This window comes from Polypterus senegalus, chromosome 14, assembly GCF_016835505.1.
Source record: "Polypterus senegalus isolate Bchr_013 chromosome 14, ASM1683550v1, whole genome shotgun sequence".
NCBI lineage: Eukaryota > Metazoa > Chordata > Cladistia > Polypteriformes > Polypteridae > Polypterus > Polypterus senegalus.
This window is the reverse complement of record NC_053167.1, coordinates 40546640-40571221: the sequence shown is the minus strand read 5'-3', so window position 1 is coordinate 40571221 and position 24582 is coordinate 40546640. Positions and strand designations below refer to the sequence as shown.

Sequence of the window (24582 nt, the reverse complement as noted above, 5' to 3'; positions counted from 1 at the left end):
CATGAAATGTGGGCATAAATAAATAAATAAATGTGTCATGAAAAATGCTTTTTGTTGTTGTCAGTAAATTCCTCAAAATGCAAGCAATGAAATATGGCTTGAAATAAATCTGTCACTTTCACTTGTCAAAGATGAGAGGGTGGGCTCTTACAGTTGTGTGCTTCACAACTTCCTGTCATTTACTTTGGTAAATGTATTATTATGCAATACAGCATATATGCAGTATCGATGCAGTATCTATAGAATTTATTTTACTCACCACAGATGTTATCGGTTGATGCATTGCCATTGACTTGCACATAAGAACATCTGATAAAATTAATAAATAAAAGCATCATTATATTTTACTTTTCTCTTAATTATAACTCATTAAAAACTGACTGAAACAGACATTTGTACTTACTCCGTCCACTTAAGGCATGGCTCAGTAGAAGATGACACATTTGAGAAGTACCCTTTTGGACAAGGTTCACACACTGTATCTGTTTTACTTGTGCCTGTTGATCATAGAAAGGCAAATAATTACTAAGAATTGAATACAAAGCAGATTTATACTGGATCCTTCTCAATTTATTTTTATATAGCAAACATGTAAATCTGACTTTTATAATATATATAACACATAATTTACTAACATGAGTCATAGCTAGCAGTGATTACATTTCAAATGCACATTGTAAACAGCCAGAGTGTTAAAAAGAGTGATTCCTGGACAGAGAAGCACTCAATGGCTGTGACATTTTGATTTTCTTTTTCATTTGTTTCTCTCCCCATATTCGCTCACTTAAGGCTTAACTTCCTTTTATTATTGAATCCATATTTCATACAAACATATAAAAAATTCAGAATGAAAATCAGATATATAGTTAACGAAATAAATTCAAACATTTCAAATAAATCAATCATATATTTACCATTTTCTTTAACTCCATACCCTACTAGACACTCTTTGTGCATCCTGCACAATTCACAGCTCCCTTGTTCACAGTGCATGCCTTCAATACACTCACATTTGGAATTTTCTGTGGCAGTCCCACTAAATACTGTCTTAAAACCAATATCTGAAACAAATAAGAAGGAAAAACGTGTAAATATATCTCTCTGTTATAAAAGGAAATCCTGGGACGAGACTTTCGCAGAGATAATTTCAACTCCCACGAGAAATCATTTCAGGTCCTGCGAGACAAGACTTTTAGCCAAAAAGTTTTGACAAGTCCCGCCCTCCTCTCAAACATTTACAACCATGCCCACAGTCCAATCACTTCTCGTTCATGTGATTGCTATTGTCAGACACAGTTCCTGCACTCTCAGACCCAAGCGGGTCGGAAATAAAAGACAAAGAGTAGAAAACAAAGTAGAACGTCGTAAAGAGGTTCAAAAACGTTGGAGCGATAAACATGCAGAGCAGATTAGAGATTATGAAAGTACTAAAATTTGAAAGTCTCAAAAAATGATAGTAAAGATCACATTAGTGCTAACAAACGGAAATGATTACTCAGTGAAATTATGGAAGAGCGAAAAGAAATCAAATATATGGACATAGGTGATATGACAGAAGTATGTAGTTACTGTTCGGCTTTAAACTTTAAGTCGGAGACTTGTAGATCATCTAATTCGTGTTGTCATCAGGGAAAAGTTGTGTTTCTTCCAAATGAAGAGGTGTTTCTGCGAGAATTAAAAGACTGATTATTCCCAGTCCTGGATCCAGACTAAAACAATAAGTGGGGTGTCTGAAATGCTAGCAGGAGCGTGGTGTGACAACATCCAAATAAATGAAAAATAACAGCATACTGAACAGTGTAGGTGGGTGGGCTTGAAATCATAAATCAACCGCTGGAACTAGGCCTGATTATTCCATCCAGTGGGTTGGTTATTACTTTATTGAAAAATAATTATTAATGGTTATCACTTTCATTATCAAGAGCCAGTAGATGTGTAGCAGCAACGTAATGAATGCCATTATTACCAGGGGCTTAAATGTGAAGAGCTTTGATGGCCACAATGCACAAGCACTGAAAGGCAACTCACTTTTGCAAGTGTAGGAACAACATTTGGTAGATAGCCAATAGTGATTCACTGTTAGTAATGTTAAATATAATGCACACCTCTCTGAAAGTAATTGATGGAAAATCTAAGAGTACTAAAGAAACATTCATCATCTATCATATATTTCATATAACTTGTATCAATATGTATAATATTATCCCTTAAAATTAATGATCTGATGACAGTAAAAATCAGCATTACAGTAATGTCATTTATATTTTCCTAATTTATGGATTGTAAATTCTCAGTGAATATACTTTTATTTCCCATACTGTATAATATTATGCCTCTTTAATAACAACTACTACTAGTGAGCTCCAGAATTAATAACTTATTTTATCACTAAGAACAATAGCAGATTAAAACGCTTTCTAAATAAGTGCTATTTTATATAGCTTGTGGAAGCACAATTTCAATTCAACAAGAAGACAAAAAATATTCAGCAGTTTCTAAGGCAATACTCTGCCTACGGTTATTGAGAGCCTCTAAGCCTCACCAACAAAGTCAGTTATTATTATATCTGTTATTATTAAAATAACAGATATAAATTCATACAAAAATAGTTTCAATATAAAGTTCACCAAGACACTATACTCTGTTTAGACTGTAATGCCTGCATATAATATGGAACAGTGTAGCAACCTGCTGTTTCTGAGCATTTATTAATACTGATTTACTTTCATCAGGCATTTTAGTTTATCAGTCTGTTTAAATCTAACTGCTGTATGAGACATTTTAAACGGTTTCACTGTTGCTGATTTAATCTTTCATCAGTATGGAGTCAAATTACATTTAACTCTGAAAATGTACTTTAAGCTGTTTTGCTAATTTAAGTATCATATAGCTTTTATTCATTCCAACTTCAGTTTTAATACAGTACATAAATACTATTATACAGTAATACTTTCAATAATGTGAATGCCTTGATTTAGCAGTAAGATCTGAATTTTATGAAAATGGCCATAAACATCATATGGACGCTATCCAGTGACCTGAGACAAAGACTGGTTTCCTTTGGTACTGTGTCTCTCCTTGGGTACCGTTGGGTTGGCGGTTGCTCATGGAGTCCCGAATGAGGACTTACCTTCATTGTGAGGGAGCGTCAGTAACGGCACTAAGGCCATGTGGCGCATTTCCCCAAGGGTGATCCAGCTTGTAAGATCCTCATTGTTGGGGACCCGAGTGGCTGGACCAGGCCAAGAGGTTGCCCACGTAACACCTGACTGCGGCAAACTGAGGGTCATTTCCGGAGGGTGGGACTGGGCCGCGTGTCCTGGTGGGTTGCCAACCAGGATCCCGAGTTGTTCTGTCATGTAGGTGGTGCAGCAACACACTGTACCAGTGCATGCTCCCCAACTTGACTTGCCATAAACATTGGGTGTGTACCATGGATTCAGAAAGCACTCAGACCCCTTCACTTTCTACACACTTTATTGTATTGTAGATTTAATTTTAAATGGATAAATTTGCTTTGTTTGCCCATCAATCTACAATTAATAGTCCATATTGACAATGGGAGAACTCATTTTCAGAAAAAATTGCAGATTTATTAAAACTTACAAACTTAATAAAAACTTAGGGTCAGGGAGGTAACCAAGAACCCAATGGTCACTAATAGAGTTTCAGAATTCCCCTGTGAGATAAGAGAACCTATTGGAATAATGACCATCTCAGCAGCACTCCATAAATCAGATGTTTATGGTGGAGCGGCTAACTCCCAATTAGAGTTTGCCAAACGGCATTTAAATGACCCGAGAGAATGAGGAATAAGTTTCTCTGGCCCGATGAGACAAGAATTGAGCTCTTTCTGAACTTCAAGCGGTATGCCTGCAAAGACCAGGCACTGGTTATAATATGCTTAACCATGACTTTTAATAAATTTGCAAACCTTTCTGAAAACATATATTTACTCGATGGGCAATCATGGCAAATTAATCCATTTATACAAATGAAATCTACAACACAACAAACTGTACAGAAGGTAAAGGGGTCTGAATATTTTCAGAATTAATGTTTTTGTGAATTTTTGGGTTGTTGCCCATGAGGATTCAGACTCTGGTGTTTGTTTTACATTTGGAATTCAGTCTACAAATTTTCACTAACAGCTTAATTCTCTTTATTTACACACTATTTTAAAGATTGCGCTGATGATGTAAAAGAGTGATGCTATAAATATGACAGTGGATACACATTTTCTCAAAGTTTCTTAGTGTCAGTTATTATTTTTCAGGTAGGCCCTAGTGGTATGACTTTGTATTTTGGTTTCAACATTTTTGTGTCTCGGACTTTCATATTTCAAGCTTGGTTTGGCATGTTCTCAAGGGTTCAGCTCTTTTCTGTATCTGACTACGTTTCTGTTTTTGATATCATCACCCCATGTTTTAACAAGCAACTCATTGTGTCCATAGCACAAAGATATATATATATATATATTTCTAACTGCTGTAGTTTGCAGTTTTATTGCCCTTTTGTGGCATCCTGTTTTTAATAGTTCCAAGAAGTGTATTGCTCTTATCTTCTCCAGGAATTCTTGTTCCCCCCAGAGACTTTTTACAGCAAAGAAAATGTCCAAGAGTTGGCACACGAGAAAAAAATAACAAAAGTATACACAACTGTTGAACATATCCAGTAAACAGTAAAACTGTGGTAGCTTTGCCTTTTGTGAAATGATACCACCTTTTTATGTATCTTAAAAATATTTATCTCAGTAAGGAGACTCAGTGTCACAGCAAATATTTAAAAACAATATAAAAATGTTGTACTCACTGGAATCACAGTAATTACGCTGCACACAACTTTTTTCCCTGTTGTACTCTTTCTGATATTCAGAATCTTCACATGGGTGACATATGATGTCTTCTCTGCACCCAGAAATTAACTTTGTTCCTTTAGAAATCACAAAATTACCATAATGTAGCATTTCATAGGAATACATATACATCCATCCATCCATTATCCAACCCGCTATATCCTAACTACTGGGTCATGGGGGTCTGCTGGAGCCAATCCCAAGCCAACACAGGGCACAAGGCAGGAAACAAACCCCGGGCAGGGCACCAGCCCACCACAGATACATATACATATAACTAAAAATATTAAACTACCATTTGACCTAAATTAATTTCTCACACTTGAAAGCTGTAACGCTTTAAATGACATAGGAATCCCATGTAAGCAGTGTTCTTTCATTTTTTTATTGCAACAGCAATGTTAGATCTATGGAATGGGACTTTGTGAAATGCATACAAGTAAAACATTAATATTAACCAACAATATAAGGAGAACAGTAATAATCATTCCCAAACAACTAATTTGCAAAAACACATTTGGATGTACTCATCATAATTATTGCAAATGATAGTTAAGGCCAAGATGTTATGTTCAAAAATCTTACAAGTTTAGGCTAAGCACTACTTTGAAATCTGGTAGTTGTTGTCTTCATTGATGTAAGCCACTTACCAGACAAAAAAGAAGAGATAGTGTTCAGGGAGTGACATTTTGGTAAAGATCTCAATAGCTTTAAATTTCTAGAACAATACAGTGATTTCACAGTGGGAAGGAGGCAACCAACATTTATAAGGCATATTTTTTAGCTGTGAGCTATCCTCAACACACAGATTTCATATTACAGTGTGATAGAAAAGATCAGTAATTCTTTTTAAAAATGGACTCGTACAAAATGGCAATTGCTTCCTGTAACACTGTAAACTTTTTTAACTGTCCGGCCACCATTCTTTACAATAACAGGTGAAATGAGTAACTTGACATTCTCCACTAACTCTACAAAGTGGCCATCATGTGTCAAGGTGAGACAAACGTATTAATTTCTGCAAAGTTTAACACATTTATTGAATTGAAAAAATAAATTAAATGACTTTGCCAGCCGGCCATTAGCATCGTTTTTCATACTTTACAGGACTTACATTTTACTCTTTTCCAGTTTAATAACTATTTTCTAGGTTCACCCAAGTGCATTGGCCTCAGAGCAAAGCGGTATTAGAACTGAAATTTTTATAGCCAAATACGATTACTAATGCCAACCTCCGCAGTACCCTTTTCAGAGACACAACAGGGGCAGTACCCTTATTTCAATTCCAGGACACAGTAGTATTCATGATTTTTACTATTGTTAATAATTCTTTAAGCTTGTCATGGATTGACATGTACTAATATTTTTAATTGATTTTTAAAAATTTTTTTTTTTCAATTTTATGTGTTTTATGTATTGTTTGTAATTATGTCCTGCTACTTTAAATGCACCTCTTTGCACTTTGTAGGGAGAGCCCCAGAAGGTGCGGGCCACCCTGACGCTTCAATTTATTTTAGAGCAAAGAAAGTTTGGTTCAGGAGACCATTGCGTTTGTTAGAAGTTTTGTAAGTATTGTTGTTTTTCTTTGGATTTTTCTGGCTCTGGTGACTTTTTTTTTGTCTTAAGGATTTTGTTTTCTTGATGTGATTTGGTCTTCCTTAGTTTAGTATTACTTTTTTTAGGGTTAGGGTTTTGCTTTTTTGAGCATTTTGTTGTCATTTGCTATTTTCACGAATAAATCTATTTATAAAGATTCTTTGTTCACCTTTCTGTCTACAAACTGGGGGGTTTATGATCATCCATCCATTTTCCAACCCGGTGAATCCGAACACAGGGTCACGGGGGTCTGCTGGAGCCAATCTCAGCTAACACAGGGCGCAAGGCAGGAACCAATCCTGGGCAAGCACACACGAGGGACAATTTAGGATTGCCAATCCACCTAACCTGCATGTCTTTGGACTGTGGGAGAAAACTGGAGTACCCGGAGGAAACCCACGCAGACACGGGGAGAACATACAAACTCCACGCAGGGAGGACCCGGGAAACCCAGGTCTCCTAACGGCGAGGCAGCAGTGCTACCACTGTGCCACTGTGCCACCCGGTTTATGATCAAAAGTGTGTTTTTTGTTTGCTATATTTTGAGACTTTTCTCATTATTTCACCAGCTCTCTTTATTTGGAGCCTTCTAGATTGAAACTGACAGAATGCAGTGAGGAGTAGGCTAGACTGGGCTAACTAGGGAACATCTCAGTCTGCTTTGTGGCTTTATTTTGGAGGCCTCATGCTCTTTTTGCCACGTTTGTGCCTCCCAATGACAACAAAGATAATTTGTTTTGTCAAATTCGTTTTAATCTAAAAGTGTTTCGATTTTTGTATTTAATATATTTAATAGGAATCATTATGCTGCCATTTTGTTTGTCTTCCACTTTACAGGTTGGTTTGCATTTTTGCTGCTGCATTGTTTATAGTAGTACCCTAATCTGCTAGTCGAGTGGTTTGTAGGAGGTAACATCATTGTACTGTCACTATGATGGATGGCAGTGCTTATAACCTAATATTAAAATTTTAAATATTAATGAGAAAGACTTCATCTAAACCAAATGATCTTCTGAGGCGAGTGCTGTATGTTTAGTTCACTCTACAGAACTGACTGTTCATTTTAGGACCTTCATACAAGAGAGTTTTTTGTTTGGCAGGTATGACATTTATACTGTAAGTAGACTGTAATTTTAAGTTAGCTCAATTATGCTGCTTTTCCTGTGGGTCTCCCTATTAATGAGAAATCTTTTCACCTCCTTTTAATTCTGTGTGAAGACACACCATTTAGCTTGAATGCACATTCTACAGTTCATGATTTCAAGGGATGCAGCTTCAATGTCTTTCAACCACTCATCGACTTTGACTGCCTGTCCCAACTTTTTCTGATTTGGGGTTGTATAATCTTGTGTTATATAACTTTTCTCTATTCTACTTAATGTAATTCAAGGTCACACAGGAACAGAACGTGGATTGGGAATTAGGCAGAAAATGGACAGGTTTCTGTATGTATTGTCTTACATAAATACAACTTTCAACTTGGCTGTCTTGGTTTTTGAAATAAGTATTTAATTGACTCTTTAGATGCCTAGGTGATTCTGAATTGCTATATTTATTCAGATTATCAAAATGTCACCATCTTTAAAAAAACAAGTAATATTGAAAGAAACTTAATGCCGTCTTCTTTTATAACTGACCTGGTTTACACATTGCACAGCACTCTTCTTCCTCCTCCGCAAAGATTAACCCGGGGCCACAGTCTTTTACAGAAGATTTTGTTGCCATCTAAAAGTACAAAAAAAAAAAACTAATACTATGAAATTGAAATACACAAAACTAATATTGCTTTACTCTTTTTATAATTTATACTAACAAAAATCAATTTAGTTAACATGTGTTAAACAGCGCAAACAAAAATATTTCATATTTGCACAACCAATAAATTACAATATTTGTAACAGGATTTGTTGCTTTTCTGTTTTTTGCTTTATGGCAGTAAAAATGTGTAAGTGCACTAAGACATTGTGATATAAATGATATGAAACCAACATATTTCTCCACTCATCAGAACTTTCAATTTTGCCCAACTCATGGAATTCCAATTCATAATATTAATGTGTACAGCGCAATTTAATATACGTTATGTTTATTGTGTGGCATAAGTCATTCTGCTGCCTGTTGACAGCTTTGCTCCAAATATCCCTTCTGGTGTTGACAGTTTAAAATGCAATTGTTTTTGCATAAATCATTTAAAATAGTTCTTCCTGAAGTCAAGCAACCCCACAATGACAAAGTGAAAACAGCATTTTAGAAATTTCTGCAAATTTATTAAAAATAAAAATTGACCACAGGTGGACTCCAAACAAGGAGTAGAAATGGCTCAATAATTATAAAGAGTATGGGATTTACCTGAGTCAGATTTTAAGTGTCATAGAAAAGGGCCAGAATACTTGTTTCAATGTTGTATTTCAGTGTTTTTATTCATAACTACAGGGTTACCCCCTGCTCACTATGCTTGCCAATTCCTATGGCCTGCGCTACACGGCAGCCACTTCACATCTCTGCCGCTCGTGTTGTGAAGGGGGTTTGAATGCACCCCAAGGAGATGCGGTCGCTCCTCTGAAACCCCCTCTTAAACGATGATACAATGGGAAACAAATACAGTTTTTTTTTTACTTCCTCTGATCCTGCTTGATCAGCTGAAAGAGCTGCTGCTGTGCCATGTGATCTGCATCTCGTGCAGCACTTCGAGCATTTGAAAGCCTGTACAGAGCTGTCTTTGTCATCTACTCTTTGTCTTTTATTTCCGGCCCCGGGGATGGTTAAATGTCTTGGCAGAAAGTCTTGTCTTGTCTTGTCTCGTCTCGTGGGACATGAGTTCTTGATATTTTAGTTTATAATTTAAAAACGGAATAAGAATCTGAAAATCTAACAACATCATATTAAATTTCGATAAATTCTGAAAAGAATGATACCAAACATATATACAGTGGGATGCAAACCTTGGGCAGTGGGCAACCTTGTTAATAGTCATTATTTTCCTGTATAAATCGTTGGTTGTTACATATATATCATATAGGAGACACACACAGTGATATTTGAGAAGTGAAATGAAGTTTAGTGGATTTACAAAAAGTGTGCAGTAATTGTTCAAACAAAATCAGGCATAAAAGGTGCATAAATTTGGGCACCATTGTCATTTTATTGATTACAAAACTTTTAGAACTAATTATTGGAACTCAAATTGGCTTGGTAAGCTCAGTGACCCCTGACCTACATACACAGGTGAATCCTATAATGAGAAAGAGTATTTAAGGGGGTCAATTGTAAGTTTCCCTCCTCCTTTAATTTTCTCTGAAGAGTAGCAACATGGGGGTCACAAAACAACTCACAAATGACCTGAAGACAAAGATTGTTCACCATCATGGTTTAGGGGAAGGATACAGAAAGCTGTCCCAGAGATTTAAGCTGTCTGTTTCCACAGTTAGGAACATATTGAGGAAATGGAAGACCACAGGCTCAGTTCAAGTTAAGGCTCGAAGTGGCAGACCAAGAAAGATTTCAGATAGACAGAAGCGACGAATGGTGAGAACAGTCAGAGTCGACCCACAGACCAGCACCAAAGACCTACAACATCATCTTGCAGCAGATGGAGTCACTGTGCATCGTTCAACCATTCGGCGCACTTTACACAAGGAGATGCTGTATGCAAGAGTGATGCAGAGGAAGCCTTTTCTCCGCCCACAGCACAAACAGAGCTGCTTGAGGTATGCTCAAGCACATTTGGACAAGCCAGCTTCATTTTGGAATAAGGTGCTGTGGACTGATGAAACTAAAATTGAGTTATTTGGGCATAACAAGGGGTGTTATGCATGGAGGAAAAAGAACACAGCATTCCAAGAAAAACACCTGCTACCTACAGTAAAATATGGTGGTGGTTCCATCATGCTGTGGGGCTGTGCGTTCAGTGCAGGGACTGGGAATCTTTTTAAAGTTGAGGGACGCATGGATTCCACTCAGTATCAGCAGATTCTGGAGACCAATGTCCAGGAATCAGTGACAAAGCTGAAGCTGCGCCGGGGCTGGATCTTTCAACAAGACAACGACCCGAAACACTGCTCAAAATCCACTAAGGCATTCATGCAGAGGAACAAGTACAACGTTCTGGAATGGCCATCTCAGTCCCCAGACCTGAATATAACTGAAAATCTGTGGTGTGAGTTAAAGAGAGCTGTCCATGCTCGGAAGCCATCAAACCTGAATGAACTAGAGATGTTTTGTAAAGAGGAATGGTCCAAAATACCTTCAACCACAATCCAGACTCTCATTGGAACCTACAGGAAGCGTTTAGAGGCTGTAATTTCTGCAAAAGGCGTATCTACTAAATATTGATTTCATTTCTTTTTTGTGGTGCCCAAATTTATGCACCTGCCTGATTTTTTTTTTGAACAATTATTGCACACTTTCTGTAAATCCAATAAACTTCATTTCACTTCTCAAATATCACTGTGTGTCTCCTATATGATATATTTAACTGACATTTTTTATTGTAACAACCAACGATTTATACAGGAAAATAATGACTATTAACAAGGTTGCCCAAACTTTTGCATCCCAGTTTATGTAGGTTTTAAAAAAAGCCCAATTTAAAGCATGACAAAAAACACAAACAAAAAAGTCACATAAAATTGTTGCACAAAATCGTTGCACTTTTAGGCTTAGGACTTTATATAGAGAGATTAGATATATTTATAAAAAAAATCCCAAAATTCTGTTTTTGCTTTGTCTTTCTGGGTTATGGAGTATTTCTTGATGAGTGAAAAAATGTATTTAAATGGTTTTACAGTAAGGGTGCAACATAAAATGTAAAAAAATGTGAAGAGATCTGAATACTTTATGAAGGCACTGTATGTATTACAGTAAACCCTCGTTTATTGTGGTTAATCCGTTCCAGACTCTACCGCGATAAATGAATTTCCACGAAGTAGGATTCTTTATTTATAAATCTAATATTTTCGCAGTTAGAGCATAGAAAGCCTGTTTACCTTCTAAATACATTTTTTTAACATTATTAGAGCCCTCTAGACATGAAAGAACACCCTTTAGTCAAAAGTTTAAACTTTGCTCCATGACAAGACAGAGATGACAGTTCTTTCTCACAATTAAAGAATGCAAACATAGCTTCCTCTTCAAAGGAGTGCGTGTCAAAAGCAGAGAATGTCAGAGAGAGACAGAGAGACAGAGAGAGAAAAGAAAACAATCAAAAATCAATACGAGCTGTTGGGCTTTTAAGTATGCGAAGCACCACGATGAAGCGGCTGAAAGAAAAAGGGATCAATGTGAAGGTAGTCGTTCAGCATTTTTGAGAGGAGCGTCCGTATCATCTAGGCAAACAGCCCTCTGCTCACCCCCTGCTCACCCTAACCCCGGCAGGAGCAGAGAATGTCAGAGAGAATGAGAGAGACAGAGAAAAGCAAACAATCAAAAATCAATATGTGCTGTTAGAGCTTTTAAGTGTGCGAAACAGGAAGCATATCGTATATCATTGAGGAGTTTTATTTAATACGTAATACGTGCTCTGATTGGGTAGCTTCTCAGCCATCCGCCAATAGTGTCCCAAGTATGAAATCAACTGGGCAAACAAACTGTACCATAAATTAAAAGACCCATTGTCCGCAGAAATCCGTGAACCAGCAAAAAATCCGTGATATATATTTAGATATGCTTACATTTAAAATCCGCGATGGAGTGAAGCCGCGAAAGTCGAAGCGCGATATAGCGAGGGATCAATGTATATAAATCTGATTATGTGTTTGTTCGTCCAGTATAAAAAATTTCAAACTGTTAAACCTATCTTTTTAGACACATGCCCCTTTTGTACAGAAAACTGAAGGATATGTTTCACTCTGAAGTTTAGTTAGTACTTCCTACCTCAGAAGCACTGGGGTAACCGTTCTATCAGTAATTATATTTAAAAATAATAATAAAAAAAAACTGTCAATGCCTCCCTTCTGTGCAGATCTCATTCAATGTCAATATTCTCTAAACACATCCATAGATACAGCAAATACAATAATCCATTTTGGGGTGACTAGGTAAACTGGGTTTCACGGTGGGAAACAGTTCTGGACAAGGTGCCAGTCATCTGCGGGAGGGCACAGACATGCACACACCCACGCACACTCACATGTATGTGGAGATGTGAAAGTGAAAGAAAACTCCACACAGATGCAAAGAGAACATATCAATCTCTCAAGGAAATGACCAAGCAAGTTGAAAACATTTTACAAAATGTTCCAAGAACAAAAATAGACTTTCTTATGGTGTTATTTTATGCAAAACCACATATACAGTACATAGATTAGGCAGTTTTCATGGAGATGTTTAAATTTCAGATGAACCAATAGCATAGCTTCAAGAATAGCTCTCTGGACATGGTCTGATCACTGTCTCAGTCGCTGTGTGACTTTTTTATGTTTTTCTCAAATCTATGTGCAATTTTTCTCTCTTGAATACATTCCATTATCATTCACAAGACATGTGTATCAGTTTTCTTGGTGATTTTAAACTGTCCCACTGCAGATCTACTGAGTGTGCTTAATGGTAGACTGGCATCCCATTTAAGGTGACTTCTTGCCCTGTTTCTGAGTCTATGAAATTAGGCTTCATGTACACACTCCACTTAAAGCAAAAAGTGAATGGGCAATTGGATGGATGCTTTTTTTTATCATACTGAATAAAAAATGTACTTCACAGGCTTGTAAAATGTCATTGAAAGGCTTTATTTCTTCACTTTTGACACGAAAGAGCCATTATTCTTGGACACCCTTTTCCTGCCCCCAGTTAAAAATATTTACTTTTGCATTTACTTTCCATCCGGTACGGGACACATTCCTATCCTCCCTGTGTAACAGTGAATGGTGGTGCATTTCTTTTCTAAGTAATATATAGGGGGCAATCCCATTGTACACTATATGGCCAAAATTATGTGGATACCCTTCCAAATTATAGAGTTCATGCTTTTCAGCTACATCCTATTTTCAACAGGTGCATGTCAAGCACATAGAAAGCCATGCAATCTCCACTGACAAACACTGACAGTAGAATGGGTTATACTAAGTTATTTTTAAACATGGTACTGTCATAGAATGTTACCTTTGTCACAAGTCAGTACATGAAATTTCTACTCTGCTAGATCTGTTCTGATCAACTGTAAGTGCTTTTATTGTGAAGTGAAAGCATCTAGGAGCAACAACAACTCAGCCACGAAGTGCTAGACCATGGAAACCTACGGAGCTCTCTGATGGACGAATCCAGATATGGTGGATACCAGGAGAACTTTACCTTTCAGTCTGCAGATGGCCTATGGTAAAGTTTGGTGGAAAAGGGATAATAGGGGCTGTTTTTGCAGGGTTTTGGATATATTTTTGGTTCAACTCAGCCACGAAGTGCTAGACCATGGAAACCTACACAGCTATCTAATGGACAAATCCAGGAATGGTGGATACCAAGAGAACACTACCTTTCAGTCTGCAGATGGCCTACTGTAAAGTTTGGTGGAATAGGAATAATAGTCAGGGGCTGTTTTTCAGGGTTTGGGATATGCTTTTGGTTCAACTCAGCCACGAAGTGCTAGACCATGGAAACCTACACAGCTATCTAATGGACGAATCCAGGAATGGTGGATACCAAGAGAACACTACCTTTCAGTCTGCAGATGGCCTACTGTAAAGTTTGGTGGAATAGAAATAATAGTCAGGGTCTGTTTTTCAGGGTTTGGGATATTCTTTTGGTTCCAGTGACGGGTACTGTTAATCCAGCAGCATTCAAAGACATTTTAGACAATTGCACTATTCCACGTTTGTGGCAATAGCTTGGTGATGACCCTTTAATGGTCCAGCATGACTGTGCCTCTTTCCACAAAGCCCGGTCCAAAAGGTCATGGAGGAACTTGTGCCCTGATCTCAACCCTGTCAAACAGATTTGGGATGAATTTTAACACCATTTGCCAGCCAGATCTTCTTGTCTAATTTATGTACCTGACCTCAGAAATGCTCCTTTGGCACAAACACCCACAGACACCCCTCCAAAATCCTGTGAAAAACCTTCCCAGAAGAGCGGAGGCTGGTATAGCCTAAAATGGGGCCACCCAATTCCATATTAATGATCATTATTCTAGTGTGGGATTTCCAACAACTAATTTTGAACACATATAATTGTGATATGTTTTTGCTAATAGTGACATTAATGTGTCATTTACAGTTATTTATATGGCTGAGACCTCTATCCAAGGTAACTTACAACATTTATGATACAATTGGTTACATTTTTTCATGGTCAGACCGTGTCAGTGGCAGGTTTGAACCCACAACCTCAGGGATTGAAGCCCAAAGCCTTAATCACTATGCCCTACTGCCTGCCATTTACAGTATAACGAACTATACAAAAACATCTTTTTATTATTATTACCTGTTTCTTTTTGGCCATAGCCAAGGCAGGCCAGAACTGATTCTGGTCACACAATGAGTTTAAAAAATGGTTATATGCCAAAGAAGAACTGTTTTTCTTCTAAATCCATATGCACAGAAAATACACAGTGGTGTATTTAGCAAAATACATAAGACAATGAAAAGCATCTGGGGAAAAACCAAGTAACGACAGGACATGTGACACTTTATACAGTAAAAAGCCAGCTGAGAGACACAATTAGTTTAAAAATGAATCAAAAAATTAAGGAAATTACAAACAACTATGAAAATTCCAAGGCACCGCAAGAAATAATTAGATGTGCATTTTTGTATTAAGTAATTCCATCTGTATCACAGAACTGCAAGAAGTATCTGGGATTTCCTTGTCTAAACACTCATGGGATTTCCCATTTCTACCAAGAGCTGATAAAAAGTATTACTTAATAAAGCAGCTGATCACCTGTTACAACAAACAGAGAGATCAGCTTTAATACTGAACATGACTTTTCACAACAATCAAACATCTGAAAAATATAAGAAGCTAATGGACAAACATTAGAAATTCAGAAGAACGTGTTTTTCTTCCAACAAAGCAGAAAAAGAAAAACAATTTATGTTTATAGCTAGATGTCCTATGGCTTGCATGAGATTTGTCTTTTAGTACGACTCTCACCTGCTTTCTAAAGGTTTCATACCACTCATGGCAGTACCCGAATAGAAACAACCTGAGTCCTACCTAATACTCACACATTGAACGTGCAGTCCTGCTTCAACTTGCAAAACCAAAGTTATAACCACTTCCTGTGTCTGTCCCCCCTCAATTATGAGGTTAGACAGCTACAGACAGACTGATACTTTAAATCTACTCCCTCTTGCTTTCTAAAAGTTTCAGCCAGCTCCCAGTGTGAGCCATTCTCAGATCTGCGCAAGCTTTAAGTCTAAAGGAGGACTGATGTGCAAGGTCACGCGAGCATGACAAGATCAGATACAGTAACTCAGATGTATGGGGAATTCCACTTCTAAATTAAAAATCCCGCTTTTTACTTAGAATACCTCATGGTTCCTGACACAAACACCTGTTAGTAGAATAGGTGACATAAGAAATAAGATATTTAACAAATGAGAGCAAACCAGACCATCAGGTTCTTATCATTATCTAAAGGCTGAGTTGCCCCAATATTTCACCCAGGTACTTCTGAAAAGTAGTCTGTTTCAATTCAATAATATAACTGTCATTTATTACCAACTCCCACGTGTCTTTTTACAAATAAGTACTTGCTGGCTTGAGTCTTAATTGAACATTGCCTTATAGTTTGAGGCTTTGAGCGTGCACTTTACTGCTTAATCAAAATACTTCTGCTGGATCAACCATATTGGTGTCTTTTGAGAATTTCGACGATCTGCATTAGGTCCTCATGCCGCATTGTTTGTTTGTGGCTAAAGTGTCAACCATGTAACTATTTACAATCCTAGGTTTTCCTTGGCCTGACCGAAATTGTGAACTACCATATTTAAGTACATGAGATTCCACATATTCTGTGAAGACACATTGTCAAACTATGGTCCACTCTGTCATAAAATGGCTCACTGTGTTGATAAAACAGCACCACATCATCATACGTCTAAAAAAAAACAGCAGAGGTCATGTCTGGAAATGCTTTGGTATTCACGTGAAAATTGCATTTGTTATTTAAAAAAAAGAGGAAGAAAAAAGAGCAAAACACACCCAGAAGCTTGACTTATTTCCACTTTTATTCTATCCATCCATTATCCAACCTTCTATATCCCAACTACAGGGTCACGGGGGTCTGCTGGAGCCAATCCCAGCCAACACAGGGCACAAGGCAGGAAACAAACCCCAGGCAGGACGCCAGCGCACCACAGGACACACACACACAAGGGACAATTCAGAATCGTCAATGCACCAAACCTGCATGTCTTTGGACTGTGGGAGGAAACCCACGCAGACACGGGGAGGACATGCAACCGCATGGAATCAATTCAGAAACAGACTTTTGCCTGCTTTGAGAGCAAAATAACATTACAGATCAAATGAGGTGTAATTGTTTAACTTGTATTGTCACGCATTTGTAAGAGGAGATGAAAAGATAACAAGATTAGGTGCTTTTAATAGTGTTCTAGAGAGCACTGGTTTGCATTCATTCTCTGATTGTAATGAGCTCTTCTACAGATGTGCATTAGTCCAAGCATCTGGCCTTTTCCTAATCGGAGTGAACGGTTCAGGATCACATTCTGGTGCAAATTACATGCGCCCACAGTTACACCTACTGCACTGTGGGATGTGGGAGGACTGACAGTGCAAACAACAGCTGTAGCAAGTAAACACTGATGCAAGATTCAACCGAAATGGCTATTTAGCTTGTATTTAACAGCAATGACATGAGCAGCACCATGCGCTAATACCAAAATAAATTTCATTTAGAGTTTAAATGCTTTGAAGGACAAAGCATCTCTTTATTAATACAACTGTACTGTACTAACAGAGACATGTAATTGCTAAAACACAGTAGTAGGACAATCCAAACAGAATTCACTTGGCTTTTGAAGGCAAACTACCATTCATTAATATAACCTGAAAGTGAAAGCATACATCATATATTTGAATGGTACACTGAAGAATGTAATGCCGCCTCACAGTTACACATTTTTAGAGTGCAAGTAACGACAGCCCAATTAATCTTAAAATTATGGACATGAACACACGTATAAGAAATCCCAACATCTGATCACTCCACTTTGCCAACAGCAAGGTTGTTTAACAGGAGTTCTGAAAAAAAGGAATTAATGCAAAATCGATGGGTCTGATTTCGCATAGGAAGCTTTAAAATGGGGGCTAATGTAAAAAAAAACAAAAAGGAGTGACAGATTTGGAAAATTAAAACACTATGAGTTTACTTTTATAACCAGCTTCTTCATCTTCTTCTTCCGGCTGCTCCCGTTAGGGGTCGCCACAGCGGATCATCTTCTTCCATATCTTTCTGTCGCCTGTATCTTTTTCTGTTACACCATCATCTGCATGTCCTCTCTCACCACATCCATAAACCTCCTCTTAGGCCGTCCTCTTTTCCACTTCCCCAGCAGCTTTATCCTCAACATCCTAATTATTCAAATATAATTCTTACAATAACAAATATTACAAACCTAAGTGGGGCGGCACGGTGGCACAGTGGTAGCGCTGCTGCCTCGCAGTTAGGAGATCCGGGTTCGCTTCCCGGGTCCTCCCTGCGTGGAGTTTGCATGTTCTCCCCGTGTCTGCGTGGGTTTCCTCTGGGTACTCCGGTTTCCTCCCACAGTCCAAAGACATGCAGGTTAGGTGGATTGGCGATTCTAAATTGTCTGTAGTGTGGGTTGGTGCCCTGCCCGGGATTGGTTCCTGCCTTGCGCCCTGTGATGGCTGGGATTGGCTCCAGCAGACCTCCGTGACCCTGTGTTCGGATTCAACGGGTTGGAAAATGGATGGATGGACAAACCTAATTGATTGGTTCACTGACAAACCAGTCTTTAAAAACATGATGTCACAAAAACAGCTTTAAAGAGTTGATTTAAATATAAATATCTGGAATTTTCTTGAAATCTACTCAGTCAGCAGAACATATATAGTAATGTTTCAGCTTTATATATTTAGTAGATTTTACACAGTAGTTTTTAGTTACTGGACAGAAAATGTCAGAGAATAAATTGAGAATGCGCACATGTTAAGATAAATAAGGTACTGCATGATATGTCACTCTTGATAAACCAAATGCTGAAATCTCCCCGAGATTATAAACCCCATTTGTTGTTACACTGTGGGGATCCCCATCTCTGCCACTAATTAAAATTCAAGTCTTGCATTGTGTTTTGATATTTATGAATGCCAATACTAGTTTACTTAAGTGACAGTTGGGTAACTGCTTGATGGATATACCAGTATTTTGAAGCCGTTGTTACTGTTAGTATTTATAAATTTATACTGCATTACAGAATAAGGAACAATATTGTTCACTTCAATAAACGGAGGTACTTTAATAAAACCACTGAATGGTACTTCTCTTTCTGACATGGTTTTGAAAGGTGTCGAGTATCGTCCATTTTCACTGGTACTGGCATTGAATACAAAAAAACTCTGGTATTGTGACATCCTTAGCCTCACCATACAATTACGACACCAGTGGCGAATGTTCAAAACAGTTCAGCTGGACCGCAGCACAGTCTTGCTGTGTCTGTTCTTTTTAATTTAATTCAAGCCCACCATTTTGCCTTCTAGTACAGTAAATTGTGAGCAGCAACAAATATGATAAATACAGATTGAGAAATGTGTGTGTTTTTGAGAAACAGGAACAAAAACAGTTTATTTGAATACTGAAGTACTGTTACAAATACTAAATCCAGAGGGCTAAACTCTAAGTGCTGTCAAAACAAGACTTGTTACAACAATTACAAGAATATGACCAGTATCAAAACACTAAGACTATAAACCCAGAAAAATATTGGTTGTTAAACAGAATACATGACACTATGAGCTCAAGAATAAAACTGTTCAAGATTTTAATCCATAATCTCGGAAGAGAGGTGAAATGCTGCACTGAGCTTTATAGCCGAGCCTTTGTGGCAGGATATGTAGTGGCCGGTGGTCAAAGTGGCAACAGAGAATTTGCGGTACTGTCATGTTGTTTTGACAGATTACTGTTTCCGCTAACGGGTAGCCTTTGAGGTATGAATTTGTGCTGATATTTTTACACACACACACACATATATATATATATATATATGTAAACCACTACTGCAGAGTTCTGGGTTTCCCCTTGAAAATGTGAAAGCTCAGTGAAAGGATAGATTGATTTTCTAAATATGTTTTTGTTTTGGGGTGAGTGCATGCACACTGGTATACATTAATTAAATACTCATAAGGTCAGAATGGGGACTGGCAAGCACCAGCCCACTTCAGGCACTGGTAATACCTGTTGTTAGGCATTCCTTAGTGCTGGTGCAGAGCATCCTAGCAATTCACCAAATAAATGATGGCACTCGAAAATGGGGCTGTGGTTCACTTAAACAACTACCACACCAAAACTGCAAGCAGACCGCTTCAGAGAGCACGTTTGTGCCATTAAGATCAAGACTTCACAAAGCCTATTGTAGAACAATTCACAACCCTCTGGAAGGGCAGGTCCACAGTTTAAGAATCAGGAGCCCATTTTAAATAAATAATCGTTTACACTCGTGTCTTCAGGTGGGGAGTGGTAGCATGGCAAGAGCGGCTTCAGTGCGAGATGCGGGACCAGGCAAACCTGCATTTTGTACACACTTGCAGGATCACCCGTGACCCTAATTAGTGCTGGAGCTGATTACCGCAGCTTTGCCTCACCCCTACATTAAAGCAAGCACAAGTGTTAGAATGAAAAACAAAGAAAAGAGAGGAAAAAGACAGATCAAATAAAAACAAAAGAACATGGAAAAAAGGAAGGAGGTTAAGAAAAAAGTAGAGGAAGGCAGGGGCGGAGAATTCCAGTGCAAGTGAGCGAATGAAAGGCAGAGAAGACAGGCAGCCGGGAAGAAAGCCCCTAGAAGAGTGCGTGGCTGGTGCTTGGTGGGCTGATGGCCACTCCAGTTGAGCGACCTTAGAGCTGGAGTGGCAGTAGCGCTACTCAGTTGGAACAACTCGCAGCATAAGGCCATGGAGAGGTAGCGTGGCCACAGGAGAAATCGAAGGTTTAGGCAGGTGTCCTGTGGGGGAGCCATGGACCGCAAGGACACAAGCCTGGCAGTGGAAGTCATAGGCTTGGCATAGTGCTCTGCCAGGGCCACAGTTGGCTGCAGGGGACCGTGTCTAAGAGCAGGCACAGAAGGTGGGCTTAACTGCTAATTAGTCATCTCTCCAGCTGCAAGGACCTTCTTGGGGTTAAGCTGTGGAGATGGCCATTTTAAGGAGAAGTATCAGAGACTGCATTGTAAAGGATAGATTCCTGCCATGTTTTAAACCTCATTTTTAAGGAATATTTATTCAATGTTTTTTTTTACTTCAACTAAACATAGATTATCGATTATTTATTATGGATTTGCACTGCACACTTCAAAAATGGATTCGTTTGTTTTAATAAAATCACTTTTGCAGTTTATGCACATACAGCCTTGCTTTGTGTTGAGTCATCATGTAACAGCTCAGCCGCTTATGTTATCAACAGTGTCGGGTTCAAGAGGCTCCCAAAACAGGAGTGGGAGTGTGGAGCCGACCCGCACCGTCACAAACCCTTGATCATAACCAGAAAGATATCCAATCTCTGTATTGTTGCAAAGAAAAACAGAAGAAGCTAAGTTCATTCTCACCCTCGGATCACATATTTCTCCAGATCTTAAAAACCAACTACAGCAACATTTTAATTGTTCTCTTCATCTTCTATAATGGCACCTTTTTCTCACCTACTCTCACCTTTTCTGCTTTTATTTTCCCTAGCTTTTTCCCTCCTTCCCCTCATATATATGTTACCTGCTTTTTCCTTTTCAGTTGCACACCTCATAAAGGGTTTACAGCTGGAGTGTTGGGTCCATCAAGCTTGTTTGTTTAACTAATAGATAAGCTGTCCCAATATCTCATCCACATACTTTTTAATGTTTGTCAAGGTTTCTGCTTCAACTACATTTCTCGGTAGTTTGTCCCAGAATGCCACAACACTTTGCATAAAGAAGTGCTTCCAGACCTTGTTCTTCAATACATGATTCACCCTTAAGCTGAAAGAATTCTGATGGATCTGCTTTATCAATGCCTTTGAGAAGTTTGAAGATCTGGATTAGGTCCCCACATAGTCTCCTCTGCTCAAGACTAAACAGATTTAATTCTTTGAGTAGGTCTGAGTTTGAGAAGGACATGTCCTGAAGTCCTGTGAATCACTTGGTTTCTCACTTCTGCACAGCTTCAAGTGTCTTTTTGTAGGATTATAGCCAGAACTGCACAGTATTCCAGATATGGCTGCCCTAGCGCATTATGTAGTGTATGCATAATGTCCCTGCATTGCATTACATTTCAGAGCACTGTGCAATGTAAGGGGATGCATGTTAAGAAGCTGCTAGAAATTAGGGTATCATCAGGATGGCAGAGGGCTACTCTAAGTACTGCAGAATCTAGGTATCACATAAAACCTCCATCCAATAAGGAGACAAACAATGGCAGGAACAATGTACTGTAATCAGCTGTGGTATGCCCTATATATGTGTCTCCGGAGGGGCAGAGAGAGAGGTGGCCTGAATGGAACCATGTAATGCTTTCCAAAAACACAAGAGGTAAGCAGCCCAACTGCTGGCATTAATGTCTGACCCAAACCAAGACAGTGAGACTGTGGAAGAAATAGCAAAGTTGGTAACACTTCTTGCCAGGTAAAGGACACATAGTCTCAAAAGTGAATATATGGGACCATGTTGTCCCAGTGCAAAATGGAAGCTGCCCTGGACGAAAAGCTCCTTAAGAACAGCGGTGAAGAGAAATTAAGAGCTGCTTGAGCGAGTTTTAGCCTAGTTTCTCTAGAGCAAAGGCATGGACACCTTGACCCCAGAAGTAACTGCATGGCCAGGATGGGACGCTTGTCTATAAGGGTTAGCACAAAGCAATCAGTTCCTGTAATATACTGTACATATAAAAATTACTGCAACAAAGATAGTAGAGTATTTCCAGGTTTATTTTTAAAAAGGCTCGAGCTAAAGGCAACACACTGTGAAATATTAACTAGAATTTATTCTAAAATAAAGTAGTTCCTTTTCTAGTTAGTTGTAAGTTTTATATGCTGACAACTCAGTAGCACAGCCCTTCCTGACAATTCTCTTGGGTATCAAGCTACTGGCACATCCTTTTTTTAGCCTGATGACCTTTTTACAATCAGTTTTGTTTGGTTTTAATCCAGAGTAATTCAAAATACTATTTACAACAGGCTCTTAATCTGTAGACATGTTAAGCAATGTTGTTTCAACTGAATGAATAAATAAAAAAATGATTCTTTACATCAGTGCAGTGGAAAGTCCCTAATAGCCCCAAACAGAACAGAAAGTGAAACCACACAGCACAGCCTCCCCAGTGACCAAGCAGCTGCACAAGGTCAACAAATATGTTGCGGAATCCCCAGAAACTGAATGAAGAAATGTAGAACATCTTAAGAAGACGGCAGGCATGCATCCAGCCGCGTGACATTTCTGAGTCAAACAGCACATCATTGATTTTCAAAATGCTCAATTTTACACACTTAACATATAATGCTTATAAAAAGTATTCAACAATTTAGAAATTTTCATGTTTAATTGTTATACAACATCACAGTGGATTTAATTTGGTTTTTCTGAAATTGATCAACAGAAAGACACTTTTTCTGTGGACTAAAATTAAAATAATTACAAATATAACAACATAATATCTAAAATCATCATTATGCACTCTCTATAATATGGCACACCTAAATAATCATTGATGCAGCTAATTGACTTTAAAAGTCACAGAATTACTTTAACTTGTCTAGTATTTCAATTGATTGTAGTCTAAATGCACTTGTATGTGAAAGGGCCTGCTTGTAGTGAGTGAGCATAAATAACCTTCCTGAAAATAAAAGCCTAAAACTGCTGTCATCAATTCACAAGTTCAAGAGCACAAGGTAACTGAAGCTTAATGATTAACTGAAGAGACAGAGAGAGAGGTACACACACACACACACACACACACACACACACCATTAGCGCTGCTTGGCTCCAAGCTTTTCAGAAGAGCTTGTGCCTGTATGACATATTTCTCTCATTTTGAGTATTTCATCATTGTATGGCATGAAAACAGAAAATAAAGTTTAGATAAGCATTGTGGTCTACAGATATATTCATAGTTAAAACGCTGCAGTTATATTCTGCATGTTTAGTTATTTGTTTAAACATGCAGTCATAAGCTGGATGATTCTACTGATGTTGTTAGACAGATTTGTTGTTTCAGGAGTGTTGAGAACTGAAATCTGCATCTCCTGTGGCTCTTCACTGTCAACTCTCTTAGCAACAGTCCTTTAAACCATCCTTTGATGGGAAATGACCACGATCATTCACTTCACATGCACATTTTCCAATTTATATTTTCATGAAAATAGCTGCCAATTCTTTCAAGCTCACATTGACTTCTACACTATCGGAACTGAACAACAGAGAGCACACACAGCACCTACAGTTACGCATTGTTCGCTTTTACCACTAGTACCTCTGAATGCCAATGTATAAACAGATATTAAAGAAAGATTTTTTCCTTCTGTTTATTTTTAACACGTGCAAGGTACTTTATGCACATGTAACACACATTTCAATGTTAAAAATGGCTCTTTTTAGGAGACGTTTTGGCTGTAGGCAGTTTACTCCAATCAGGAGCTTGCTTACTGTCAGTCCAGGTTAGATATTTTTGAAGGTACTTCAATTCTCCCACAGATATGTTTGATTCCATCCTTCTAAGTGCACCTTGCGATGGATTAATAAGCTCACCAGGATTGCTCTTGTTGAGGTAGGCACCAGCTTTTTACAACACAAAACTGGAGTATAAAATGGATTAGTAGGTTCAATATGTCTAAAACATTTCTGATTTATGTACAGGATCTGATAAACATTTTCTATTCCATGTTTGTTTACTTTTATTAAGGATTCATACAATTCTTCTATAAGCTCAGTCTTTGTAGAAAAGGGCAACTCATAATAAATACCAGAAAGCCCTTCTACCCTAGC

The 24582-nt window shown here is 38.2% G+C and overlaps 1 protein-coding gene across 4 annotated transcripts in view; it reads right to left on the bottom strand.

Moving 5' to 3' along the window:
- LOC120514468 (tumor necrosis factor receptor superfamily member 5-like) overlaps nucleotides 1-24582 on the bottom strand; it is a 39700-nt gene that overhangs the window by 7778 nt on the left and 7340 nt on the right. For all 4 annotated transcript variants that reach the window (XM_039734864.1, XM_039734866.1, XM_039734865.1 and 1 more), the window contains exons 2-6: nucleotides 8089-8176; nucleotides 4813-4932; nucleotides 915-1061; nucleotides 404-497; nucleotides 260-309 (exon numbers count right to left, since the gene is read on the bottom strand). In XM_039734864.1, the coding sequence (XP_039590798.1) occupies nucleotides 260-309; nucleotides 404-497; nucleotides 915-1061; nucleotides 4813-4932; nucleotides 8089-8176 (499 nt within the window). The remainder of the gene's footprint in view (nucleotides 1-259; nucleotides 310-403; nucleotides 498-914; nucleotides 1062-4812; nucleotides 4933-8088; nucleotides 8177-24582) is intronic.